This window comes from Miniopterus natalensis, chromosome 9 (assembly GCF_054644295.1).
Source record: "Miniopterus natalensis isolate mMinNat1 chromosome 9, mMinNat1.hap1, whole genome shotgun sequence".
NCBI classification, from domain to species: Eukaryota; Metazoa; Chordata; class Mammalia; order Chiroptera; family Miniopteridae; genus Miniopterus; species Miniopterus natalensis.
Window position 1 is genome coordinate 40,243,203 of NC_142089.1, and position 13,851 is coordinate 40,257,053.

At 36.7% G+C, this 13,851-nt stretch overlaps 1 protein-coding gene across 1 annotated transcript in view; it reads left to right on the forward strand.

Annotated features, from left to right (window-relative positions):
* The first annotated feature begins 242 nt into the window (after positions 1–242).
* PDE4B (phosphodiesterase 4B) overlaps positions 243–13,851 on the forward strand; it is a 391,091-nt gene continuing 377,482 nt past the window's right edge. Inside the window, exons 1-2 of the mRNA XM_087820499.1 lie at positions 243–331; positions 7,027–7,262. Coding sequence (XP_087676625.1) covers positions 290–331; positions 7,027–7,262 — 278 coding nt within the window. The 5' untranslated portion in view covers positions 243–289. The remainder of the gene's footprint in view (positions 332–7,026; positions 7,263–13,851) is intronic.

Genomic DNA, 13,851 nt, shown 5'->3' on the forward strand with positions numbered 1-13,851 from the left:
AATTTTCTCTTTTCCCAAATAGCTTTGCACTTATTTCTTGGATTTTTTCATTTTGTGAACCTCTTTTCTCACATGTCAGATTGAATTGATTGGTAAATTGTGATATGTACTTAGGCATATATATTGTATACATTCAAATGTTAATTTGGAGAACACAAATTTACATTTAACTAAGGATAGCAAACTGTACATTTTGTGTGTCTTTTTTTCCTTGTAGGTCTTAAAAAATTGTCAGCAGAGCTACACTGAATAACAGACATCCTAAGAGGGGATATTTTTCATCTCTATAATGAAGAAAAGCAGGAGTGTGATGACAGTGACTGCAGATGATGTAAGTTCCAAAAGTCAGAGATTCCACCCACCTTTTCTCTGCTCAGTTAAGGCGTCACTCCATAATGCTATTCAAAGGACAAGCAAGGCTGTTTAACACCACTGCTTCATCACTAGGTGTTTCTATGACCCAGACACTGCCAGCGCCGGGACCCAGCATTCTGTGAGGTGGACAGCAGGAACGCTGCCCTCGCTGAGGTTTAGAGACGGGCTCAGTTCCAGCTTTATGGTTTTCATTCACAAAACCATCAATCTCTGGTGTATGCCCACATCCTAACTCTTAGAAACTCCTCTTTTCACACTGCCTGCATTATCAGTTCCCTGATGACTTTATTTAAACTTTTACCCACATACAACTAAATTTTGAGAGTCACCTCCTATGTCAGGATCTTGGACAACTGCTTGTAAGAAGTTTGTGACGCACACATTTTCTAGGCCTTGGCTGTTCAAGTGCGGTCCTCAGAGCAGCGCATGAGCACGACCTGGTGTTTATTGGACATGCAGAGTCTCAGCCGCACCTCAGGACTGCAAATCAGACTGATTTTGACAAAATCCTAGGTGACTAGGTATGTACATTATGTTTGAGAAGCTTTGCTGCAGGTCATCCGGATAAGTTTGTAAACTCACCGTCTTCAGAGCCTTCAGCCTTGGACAGCTACGATTAAGTGTCTCCTTTGCTTTCCATTTATCAGTCCCCTATTAGTGTATCTTTAATTGTCCAGCCTTTACTCAGTTTATGTTTGTAATTGAGCTAAAAATTATGTGCCACTAACCATTTGCAGAAGGAAGGGAGGGAGGAAAATGAAGTAACTTTCTTTGTTCTCTGAAATAGCTTACCTATTTTGGTTAAGCTCTTCTTTCACAGATGGGGGAGGCGCTGGGAGGCACTTGCACTTGTAAGTTTATGTAAAATGGTGTCTTTTGCATAAAGGCCCAGTCATTCAGGATTTCTCCCAGGGCTTATTCTTTCCCTTTAATCTCACGGCATTGGGCAAAGAGGCAGACTTAACATTAATTAACATTATGGTAACAGGTGTGTGGTATTGTCCTGGTCCTGTATTGTCCTTTTCTGCCAGTGCTTACTACTGTTCAGGTGAGGAACAGGTCATCTCTCCAGATCTTTAGTGGTCAGGTCTCTGCCCTCGGTGCAGCGCTGCTCAGGCAGGTGACAGGTACCAGGTGGTGACTGCTCTCAGCTCACTGCGACTTTGACCTTCCCCTCCACTGCCTGCGCGCTTTACTTCACCGCTCAGTAGGGGATTGGGTTGTTTAAAAAGACTCGGCTCCACTTCTTTCTGCTGTTCCCTGCCTTTGGGCTGTTCACCCCGTGGACTCCTTCGTGGCCCCTTTGCCTCACTCTGCAGCCAGTCCTTTGGCAAGGAAGCTGCGGCTAATCCTCTGCTGTCTTCTGTGTCCCCGTGAGGCTGCGAGAACTTCCAGCCCTGCAAGGCAGGGGGAGGCCTGGCGCTAGGAGGCTCTTCTCCCAAATGCACTCCTTTGCCATCGCTAGTTCTGCCCTTTATTGTTGAGGGAACTCATTAGTGTTCTGTTCTCATTACCTGCGACAATGTTTCCTTCCTTTATTCCCCCCTTTCCTGCTCCTTGACCCCAAGGGAACTTGCCTTAATTCATATTCCATGTTCTCAGTGACAGACAGTAAAAGCTATGTTTAGACATCCGTGCTCTGCTCAGGATATCTAAAAGGAAACTTCTGAAATTTAGAGATCCTTTTTCTCTTAAAAAACACACACCTTGGGATTATTCTTCAGTACTTTTTGCACACTGCGTGCTTCAATATTCTATTTTCTGGAATAAAACTAAGCAATGTGTTCTGTCTAAAAGATGGACAACCATTCTTTATTTTCCATCGCATCCTTCCAGTACTAATCCTGATCCTCCCTGAGGCCGTGGCTGCCACAGTCAAAAGACGGGAATGTTGCATACAAGAATTTGCAAAAAAGAAAAGCACATTCGAAGAATATTAACCCCACCAGAGTGGATAATTATTACTGAGATTTGCATTGTCCAACATGGAGCCACACCAGCCACACATGACTCTTAGGCACTAGTCTGAATGGAGATTTGCTGTAAGCATAAAATAGATCTGGGATTTTGAATACGTAGTAGTACAAATAGAAAATAATGTAAAATATTTTATTAATAATTTTTGATATCAATTACTTGATGTAATAATATTTTAGATAGTTTAGGCTAAGTAAAATTTACTGTTAAAAGTAATTTCACTTTTTTCTTAAATGTGGCTGCTAGAAAATTTAAAATTACACATTTGCCTCTCATTTGTGACTTGCACTTTATTTCTAGTGGACAGTTATGACCTAGAATGTTTCACTATGCACTTCAACCTTTTGAGTACAGTGCAAAAGATCATACTAAATGTTACAGACAGTATCTGTTCCCTCAGAACAAGAGCAAGTTAGCAGACAATACATTTTACATACCACACTCTTGAAATAAGTTCCATCCTTAAGTAAGGGCTATTTATTATATTCTCATTTACTTTAACTCTGCAAACATTTATTTAGTGATTTAAATATTCACCTGATATTAATTTAGCACCTGTTATGTGCCAAACACTCGTTAGGTTCTAGAGATTCAACAAGAAATAGCGCAGAGTCCTTGTTCCTTAGGAGCTTATATTCCAGAGGAGAGGGCAGCTATAAATAAATTAATTAAAACAATCCCAGCTATGATAAGAACTGTACAGAATAATGAACTTGGTCAGGGGCAAAGAATGATTGGATGGTGAGAAGAGAGTGTTTATGGGAAGATAAGGTGAGCAGGTGACATATGGACAGAGAGGGCAAATGGGCAGTGAGCCCTGTGAAGATGCGAGGAAGAACATTCCCGATAGAAGGAACAGCATGTGCAAAGGCCATTGCTTCATGCAAGAGACTGTGTTTGGCTCTGTGGGAATACACAAATGGGTAACCATGACTACTGCCTTCACAAATAACTTCAATGGGAGACTATTTGATGAGTGGCATAGGAATAGTACGCATTCAATACTTTGCCTTCAAGAACTAAGCTCCAGAGGTTAGGGGTAAATTATGTGCTATTCAAGTAGTACTGAACAGGAGCAATTAACTGTAACTAAAGGGATTACAGAATCATTTAGAGAGGTGGAGTAGCTGGTTTGGGAAGGAGTTGAAAAGGGGGAAATAAGTAAAGAGACCAGGAGATATGTGTATACATGACAGAGAGAGGGGAAGGGAGGGGGGCAAGAAAGGAGAGAAGAATCGGGAGAGAGAGAGAGAGGGAGGAAGGGAGAGAGAAAGAGAAAGACAGACTGATTATATATATAACTTACATCTAGGAAAACGACTCTCATAATTGGTGGTGATTGCCTATGATAAAACCAGATTTTTATCTGACAAAATTGCTCTTATTGTTGTCTCATGGAGCATCATGACATTTAGTCTTGATGAGGGCCCCAGGTGTCATTTAATGCTTCCAATAATTTCCATTTCTAGTTTCAATAAGGTTTGCAAAACTCTAGCCTGTTATCCAAATCGACTGTGCATGTAAGCACACTGGAAATCCTTGGAAATACCTAATTTCATTTTCTCACCATGAGTTAAATCATGAGAATTCAAAAATTAGAGCAAGCTCCAAAAATGAATGTAATACACTAAACAAAGACAAAGAAAACAACAGCAGGAACAACAAAGCCTTAACTATTTAGGCACCAATAGGCCTCATCTGGACACTTTAGTGGTTCTGATGTTAAGGTAAGTTTTGATATGGGGATGGGACAAACAGCCCCTGTGGTGCCCTCTTTCTTCCTCCCTGCAAACTTTTCCTACTGAAGTGCGGAGTTTCACATTAGCTCTTCTTTTGTGATAACCTTTTGTAATTACATTGGCAAAAATATTGATTTTTATTTATTATTTATTTATTTATTTTAAAAAATATTTTTATTGACTTTAGAGAAAGGAAAGGAGAGGGAGAGAGAGGGAAAAACATCAATGATGAGAGAGTTGTCATTGATCAGCTGCCTCCTACATGCCCCAGATTGGGGATCAAGCCCGCAACCCGGGCATGTACCCTGACTGGGATCGAACCGCGATCTCCTGGATCCTAGGTCAATGCTCAACCACTGAGCCACACCCGGCTAGGCAGAAATATTGATTATTAAATGAGGATTATCCAAGAACACGAGGATAATCCAAAACTGGGTGTTTTGCTTGGGATTATAAAGACATAAATTAATTTTGGGCAGTGTTATACATTTTAAAATTTGTGATTTCCAAAGGCAATGCTCAAATGAATGTTCCTTTCCCCCAAATCTGTGATCTGATGAGTGCTCGACAGACAGCCAGAGTCGTGCTGGTTACAATAAGAAAATAAGTCCGAGGGCACAAGTTCAGTAATTGAGAATTGATGAAATTAGATTTTGCCTTTGAGAATGTTAATACTGTATGAATTATGAGTATGAATTAGAGAGCTTTAGATAATTATGAATAACTCTACATGGGTTAATTAGCATTTGTAAAACACTGTTAATGTTTCCAGTATTTAACTTAATTTCTAAAAAGCTTTTTTCCATCATGTTCTTTTGTGGTAATGGATTTTCAAGTTAACTGAGGTCTTCTGAGACACATTACTTTAACTCAAAGAATAACTTTAAATCTGTAAATTCAAGCCTGTTGGCAAGTCAGTGTGGGAGATATTTTATGGTAGGTGTGACTTTGTTACTTTTCAAATAACATGTATCAAATAAGTACCCAGCGAGTTCATTCACTACTATTAAACCTAGTTGATAATATGTCCATTTTCTAAAAGAGAAAAAATATCCAATATATTGGGAGACTGTGGTTGTTGGTGCTTAACTTAATGATATACCCGTTCTCTGGTACAGCATTTCTTGCATAGGAGGTAAAGTATATTCTCAAGACTTTGCTTTCTATATAATCAGTACTTTTTTTACATGTATATTTGGATCTAGACTGATTTATAGTTATGAGTTCTGAATTTTAGTTTGTCCTTTATTTCTCTTTAGGAAGACTTTGTATATTCTGTCTTCTTAACTAGTCTATAGTTTTTTGAGAAACTTACCTCTTTTAAGTTTTCACCTCAGCCTCTTATTTCTACACACACACACACACACACACACACACACACACACACACACACACGACTACAGTAAATGCCAGGTTTATAGTACATTTAATATAACAACCAGTAACTAAACAAGAAAACACTGGATATATTCCAAAATATTTCAAACTCTGGGAAATTCTAGATTGTTGTGTTTTCTTCTTGTTACCAAATTGCATTTCTATGGAATCTCATATAAATTGTATTCCAAAACCTTAAGTCAGGCACAAGAAAATCTGATTATATCCCATTCTAGCAGGGAGAGTGGGTCCCCTGAAAATTATCAGGCCTATTCTTGCCCAGACTTCCATCATCAAAAAGTCCTGGGTAGATTAAAGAAGTATAAATTGCTAGAATACAATTTCTATGAGAACATTTACTACACTGTTTTTTGCTGTTGTAGTTTTCTTAAATATCACAGTGCAAGACTATAATAGGTGTGCAACAAATATTTGTTGAATGAACACAGTTAGACCATTAAACTCTAGTTAATTACGCTTGTATGAACCAGGATAAGTATGGGTGGAGGAGTGGGGGCAGAGAAGTTTGTTTGTTTACAGCTCAGGACACCTAGTCCCAGGTTCTCCTGTCTGTTTTGAAGGGCTAGTAGGAAGTACCTGTTTTTTAAGAGGCACAGAATGACTTCAGGTAAGAAACCTTGGCCTGATGGTAGGACTCCCACTATTCCCTGTTAAAATAAGAGTAGAGAATGACAATTATATCTTTTAAACTCCAAGTTGCTATCAGTGGCCATTTATAGTGCTGTAACATTTTCTGTCTTTGAGCTGGTACGAATGGTAAAGTAGGCAATAACCCATTTGGGTTCTCCGCTCCCAACAGTACCAGGAACCATAGTTACCAAGACATAGTTAACAAGAATAACTCTTATTGGTTATAGTATCTTCTTATAAGAATTTCATTCATGTCAGCATCAGGGCAAGTATTAAACACTGCAGTTCAGCCCAGAACGGGAATAATTATACTCTTCTTTTTCTGAGCTCTTATATAATGTGGGTAATACAAAAATGAAATCTCAATCCTGAGAAGACCTTTCATTGGAACAAAAATAACAGTCACCCATAATCTCATAATTATTCCATTTGCTGTCCTATGATAGAAAATATTTTTACTTTAAGACACTAAACTAGAAACTTCATACGTTAGCCAGTAAAGAGTGTCCCCATGTTGTGCAATGTTGCTAATTTCCTAATTATATTTTCAATTATAAGCTTTCATTTTAGCAAATAAACAAACCAAGAAAAAGAAAAATTTTTAAAAGAGAAAAGATAAAAAGCCCTTTAATCTACACTCCATAAATGGGAAATATCATCTACAGTCCTAAAGATCACCATGAATATACAACTGATATATTATTCTAAAAGTTGAGAATTAATCTCCCCCTTTCTTGTTTTCTCTTAAGCTTTTGACATCATTGTTAGCTTCTGATTGTGAGATAATGAATCAGGACTTTATGAGTGACAATTTGATCATTAAGCTTCTTATTTTACTCCACTATGCATCATTTTTAACATTTGAATTTTCTTTTTTTTCTCCTTTTTTTCTTTATGGTTCCTCCAGAATGTTAAAGATTATTTTGAATGTAGCTTGAGTAAATCCTACAGTTCTAGTAACACACTTGGGATTGACCTCTGGAGAGGGAGAAGGTGTTGCTCAGGAAACTTGCAGTTGCCACCACTGTCCCAAAGACAGAGTGAAAGGGCCAGGACTCCTGACGGTGACGGCATTTCCAGACCTACCACACTGCCCTTGACAACACTTCCGAGCATCGCTATTACAGCTGCAAGCCAGGAGTGGTGAGTACCCTCAAAATTAAATGTCAATTCCAAGTTTTCTTTTCCAAATACAGTACTGCAAATACAATTTCCTGTTATTAAAATATTAGGTATCTGTGGGATAACTAAGGCTATTGACATTTTGACAATTTGTTTTCCTTTGGGTAGGAGATGAGGCCTTTTCAACGGTGGGAATATTTCCTTCCTGTTTAGATTGGAAGGAGCCTATTGAGGAAGAAATGAGATATATTTTTATTAATGTCAAAGGAAAGCAAAAGAACTGTTTAGTGTGTGTCAATATGTTTTAATTTAGTAAATCAATATTCTATCTGTTCTGGTCAAGATGGTGGCATAGGTAAGTGTAATATTCATATATTCATATCCTCTCACAACCATATCAAAATTACAACTAAACTACAGAACAACCATTATTCAGAACCACCTGAAATCTAGCCAAACTAAAGTCCTCCAACTAAGGATATGAAGAAGAAGCCACATCACGACTGGTAGGAGGGGTGGAGATGCTGAATGGGCTGGTCCCACACCCACATGTGATGATAAAAATCGGGAAGGAAATCTCAGTTTTGGAGGTATCCCTGAGGAGTGAGGGGTCCCAGCCCCACACCAGGCTCCCCAACCCAGGGTTTCAGGAAGAGAAGTCCCAGTAACTTCTGACTATCAAATCCAGACTCAGACATTTGGGTCATGCTTATCTACCCATCTACCGTGAATGTATTTAGCTGTACAAAGAGAGCAATTGTATTCACCTCATAGACAGTTGTGAGCAATAAATATGCTTGTCTCTACAAGGTACCTGGTTTAGTTAAAAGCATATATTAGGTAACCAACCAATGGTAGTTTCTCTCCTCTGGATGGTTAACCAGTAAATCCTTCTGAATACTAGAAACCATGTCTCAAGTATCTGTAGCCTCATGCTGGATGTCAGCAGTTTATAGTGAAATGGAGAAAACCTGGGGAGAAGGTGGGAGCAGGGTGGAGCAGGTCAATGGTGGACAAAAGGGGGACATATGTAATACTTTCAACAATAAAGATAAATTTTTAAAAAAGGAGAATCTAAACATAATCCAGGAAGTTTATATCATGCTGTCAATAGTCAACATCACATATTAGTAATTCATTTATAACATGTCTTTTATTTCAACTACCTGGATACTTTTTAAAGTGTGAGAGTATTCAGTTATTGACTATAATCTCTTCCATAATTTGTTTTCATTATTTTGTCTTTCTGGCTTGTATTCTGGTAATTGCTTTTGATTTCCTTTCAAGCTTGGTAATTCTCTTTTCAACTATGTCTAATTCTCTGTTAAATCTATTATGCTGGACTTTGATTATTGTAGTTTTTATTTTTAGAGTTTGCATTTATTTACTTTTCAATATGTTAAATAATTTTGTATAGTTCTCTTTTCCCTACATGTATTAGCTATTTATTGCTTCATAACAAATAATTTTAAAACCTAGCAGTTTAACAAATATTTATTATCTCAGATTTTCTGTGGATTAAGAACCCAGTTGTGGCTTAGTTAGGTACCTCTGACTGGGTCTCTCATAAGGCTGGAATCAAGTCATTGGCCAGTGTTACAATTATTTTAAGGCTTGACTAAGTGGGTGGGAAATGCTTCCAAGCTCACTCACATGGTTGCTTACTGGTTCGTGTCCTTGCTGCTTGTTGACTGGAAAAGTCAGTTTCTTGCCACATGGCCTTTCTATAGGGCTACTCATAACATGGTAGTTTATTTTTTCCAGAGTAAGGCCTGAAAGAGAAAGAGAAAGAGAGAGAGAGCAAGATAGCAGTCAAAGTCTTTTTACAACTTAATCTTGGAGGTGACATTTTATCACTTTTACATGTCCCATTCATTAGGTCTAGTCCATGCACAAAGAGAGGGACTGTACAGGGCATGAATACGAGGAGGTAGGAACCAATTTAGAGGCTGCCTACCACATTGTAGATATTTTGAAGGTTTTTAAAAAATTTCAAGTATAGTGAGAATAATTATTTTATCCCTTTGCTCATTTAAATATCTAAAGGTTTTATAGGTCTGTTTCTTCTACCTGTGTTTTCTGATGGTTCTTGTTCATATTTAAGACATTTTTTTTTTATTCATACTTTTTTTTTAAATTCTCACCCGAGGATATTTTTTCCATTGCTTTTCAGAGAGGGTGGAAGAGAGAGAGAGAGAGACATTAATGTGAGAGACACACTTCGATTGGTTGTCTCCCATACTTGCCCCAATCAAGGCCAGGGATCGAGCCTGCAGCCAAAGTACGTGCCCTTGACTGGAATCGAACCTGAGACCCTTCGGTCTGGAGGCCAACACTCTAACCACTGAGCAAAACCTGCTAAGGCCATGTTTAAAATTTTTGTTAAAATATAATCTACATACAGAAAGGTACATATATTTTAAGGGTATAACTTGATAAAATTTTATAAACTGAACACAATCATATAACCAGCACTCAAATCAAGAAACTGAGCTTAACTTGCACCCTAGAGGCCATTTTTATGCCTCTTTCAGTCACCACCTTCTCCTCACTTCTAATTATATTGTTATTTGACTTATTTAAAATATTCTTAAAATTTGAGTTTTGAATTTGATAAAAGCATCTACTAAAAACAAATCTTCTTTCATCTTTTCAGAGTGGATGATTCTATCCATGAGTTCTTTTCCCTTACAGAACTGGACTCTATTATTGTACTGTGTTTCATTTTTGCTCTGCTTTTCTTTAGAATCTTAATTACATAATTTTTGGTGGTAGGATTATTATTTTTCAGGGCACAAGCAAAATACAATGGTCCATCTACAATTAATTGTATCACTGAAAATTCACCTAGTAATTATTTTAGTATTTTTAAAATTTATGGTCTTTGGTCAATCTCCATGAATTCAGATTTATCTACAATTTTCTCTTTGGACCCTAATGGAGAATGAATTCAGAAAATTCAATTTGGTGCTCCCATCTAGGCTTGGCATGAACAGTTTTAAATTAGAACTCTACTAGTGCTATGTAGGACATGAGGAGTTCAGCTGTCTTGCAGAAATTGCAAAAATATTGCATGCTAGCAAATGATATGTGGATACTTTTTTTCCTTTGGGGAATTTACCTCCAGTAACCCCACCACTTTCTTATGGTGAAGAGCCAAGGAAGTTTCCCTTTTTGCTCTGGTACAGGGAGGGGGAAAGTAACCATTGTGAAATATGCCCAGATTGTTTTCTAAAAAGTCCTACTCTTCAGGGGAAAATACTTTACCAGAGCCCCATTCCACCTAGAGGAAAGACATTTCCTCAACTTTAGCCCCTTTTGGCCTATCTTTACCTGAGGGTGGGGGGAAGCTAAAAAATGCTTGTGACATAGGTCCACTAAAAATCTGAAGTTTAATTATAAAATTATGAAATGGTTTTTCCCCCAATACCTTACCGCCGCACCAACGGGGTTTCAAAATAACAAAAGTAGATTAAAACTTAAAAAGCTTCAAGAAACAGACTTTGTGTAGGAGTAGTTCCTAGGGAAGGCTAAAGAAAACGGGGGAGAGCAAAGCAAAGACAATAGAGGCATTTGAAACCTCCAGCATCCACAGCTATAGCAAACATTTAACACAGCCAAACCCTGGCCAGATTAAGATGAAACTTCACACTAATGACCTGTTTGCCTTAGTTTCTCTTATCTGATACATAATGTGGGGCTTTTAACAAGAGAATTGCAAGGCATGCTAAAAGGCAAGAATAAACACAGTCTAAAGGGAGAAACCAAGCATCAGAATCAGACCCAGATATGACACAGATGCTGGAATTATCAGAAATAGGATTTAAAATGACTGACAGACGTATGTAATAAGGGCTTTAATGCGAAAAATAAACAACAATCAAGAAGAGATGAGTAGTGTAAGCAGAGAGATGGGAACTCTAAAACAGAATCAAAAGGAAATGCTAGAAATGAAAATTGTAACAGAAATGAAAAGTGCCTTTGATGAGCTCATTAGTAGACTGGATAAGGCTGAGGAAAGAATCGCTGAGATTGAAGTTAGGTGAATAGAAACTTGCCAAACTGAAATGTAAAAGAAAATAAACCCCCCAAACCTAAAACAAACAAATGAAGGAATTCCAAGAACCATGTGACAATTTCAAAAGGTGTTAACTTATGCATATTTAAAATATCAGAAGTGAACAGACAATGGAGCAGAGGTAAATATAGAAGTAACGGCTGAGAATTTTCCAAAAATGATGACAGACACTAAATCACAGATTTAGGAAGGTTAGGGAATACCAATAAGGATAAATACCAAAATGTCAGTACCTAGACGTATCGTATTCATACTACAGGAAACCCAAAGCAAAGGTAAAAATCTTGAAAGAAGCCAAAGAATAAAAACCGTATGTAGAGAGGAGCAAAGATAAGAATTACAGCAAAGTGCTTGTTAGATACCATGAAAGCAAGAAGAGTGGAGTCAATTATTTAAAGTATTGAAAGAACCCCATACCCTCAATCCACCCGTAAGTCTATAACCAGCAAAATTATTCTTCAAAAGTGAAAGGAAAACCCCCCTTTGTTATACAAATGAAACATAAGGCAATTCATCATCTACACTCCTGCCCTGAGAGAAATTATAGTAGAAGTTTTTTGGTGAGAAGGAAAATGATACAGGGCGTAAACTTGGATCTACCTAAAGAAGAGTGTCAAGGAAGAAATAAATAAGGATAAAGTAACATTAGTTTTCGTAACTAATCTTTCTTAACTATGTAAAACATAATTGATTAAGTAATATAGTAACGACATACAATATGTGGAGAAGTGAAATGAATCACAGCATCACCGTAATGGACAGGACCGAGCATTCTGTGTAAGGGCTATTCTGTGTCAAAGCACCTGTACTACGCGGTCAGGCAGATTTAGATTAATGAATACTATACTGAAAACTCTAGAGAAACCACTAATTTAAAAAATATATATAATTAATATGCTAAGAGAGGAGAAAAATGGAATTATATAAAATGCTCAATTAAAACCAGAGGAGGCAGAAAAAGAAGGTGGGACAAAGAACAAGAGCAATGAATACAAACAACAATAAATATAGATATTAACCCAACTATATTAATAACTACTTTAAATATTAATGCCAGTGGTCTAAATACACTAATTATAAAACAGAGATTGTCAGAGTGGATCAACAAAAAACCCAACTACATGTCATTTCAAAGAAATCCATTTTAAATATAAAGATTTAGATTTGTTAAAAGCAAAGCAATGGAGAAAAGTATGCTATGATAATATTAACCAAAAGAAAGCTAGTGTAACTATATTAAGTTTAGTTAAAGCTGACTTTAAAACAAGGAGAATTATCAGGGATGTAGGGAGTCATTACATTAGAAGACATAACAATCATTAATATGTATGTACCTAACAATGGGGCATCAAAATACATGAGGAAAAACTAGTAAGTGTGCAAGGAGAAATAGATAAATCCACTATTATAGTTGTAGACTTCTACAATGCCCTTACAGTAACTGATAGACCAAGCAGGCAGAAAATCATTACAGATATATTTGACCTGAACAGCACTACCAATCAATTGATTTAATTGAATTTTTTTAGAACACTCCATTTAACAACAGCAGAATATACTTTCTCTTCTTAAAATTGCATGCTCACTAAGATACAACTATGCTGAGCTTTAACACACACCTTAATAAGTTTAAAAGAATAATAATCATATAAAATATGTTTTCAGACCACAATGAAATTAAGCAGGAAATCAATAACAAAAAGATAGCTGGAAAACTAAATGTTTGGAGATTAAACAACCAAAGTCTAAGTAACAGATGAACCAAAGAGAAATCTCAAGAGAAAATTACAAATATTTTGAACTGAGTGAAAATAAAAATATAATTTATTATAATTTGTGGGATATAGCAAAGTAGGGCTTAGAGGGAAGTTTATAGCATTATATTGTATATTTGACAAGAATGAAGAAGCTAAAATCAATAAGGCTTCTATCTTAGGAAACCAAAAGAAAAGGAACAATTTAAGACTAAAGCAAGCAGAATAAAATCAATAATGAAAATCAGAGCAGAAATCAGTGCAAGTGAAAACAAAAAAATAATAGATAAAACAGTGAAACCGAAATATGGTTCTTTAGAAAGATAAATACACTGATAATCCTCTGGATGGCCTAACTAAGAAAAAGAAAAAATACCAATTATCATTTTCAGAAACAGAAGAGAGATCATTACTATTGATCTCATGGAGATTAAAAGAATAATAAAAGAATACTGTAGGCAACTCTGTACCCACATGTTTGAAAATTTTAATGGACTAATTCCTTGCAAGACACAAAGTACCAAAGTTCACAGAGGGGAAGTAGATAACACAAATAGGCCTATTTCTATTAAGGACATTGAACAGAAAATTAATAACTTACCAAAAAAGACAGCTACAGGCTTAAATGGTTTCACTGATGAATTTTACCAAACATTTAAGGAAGAAATGATACCAATTCTCTAAAATCTATTCCAAAAAATTGAAGTAGACAGTAATGAGACCACCATTACCATAAGACTCAAATCAGACAAAGACATTACAGGAAAGGAAAACTACA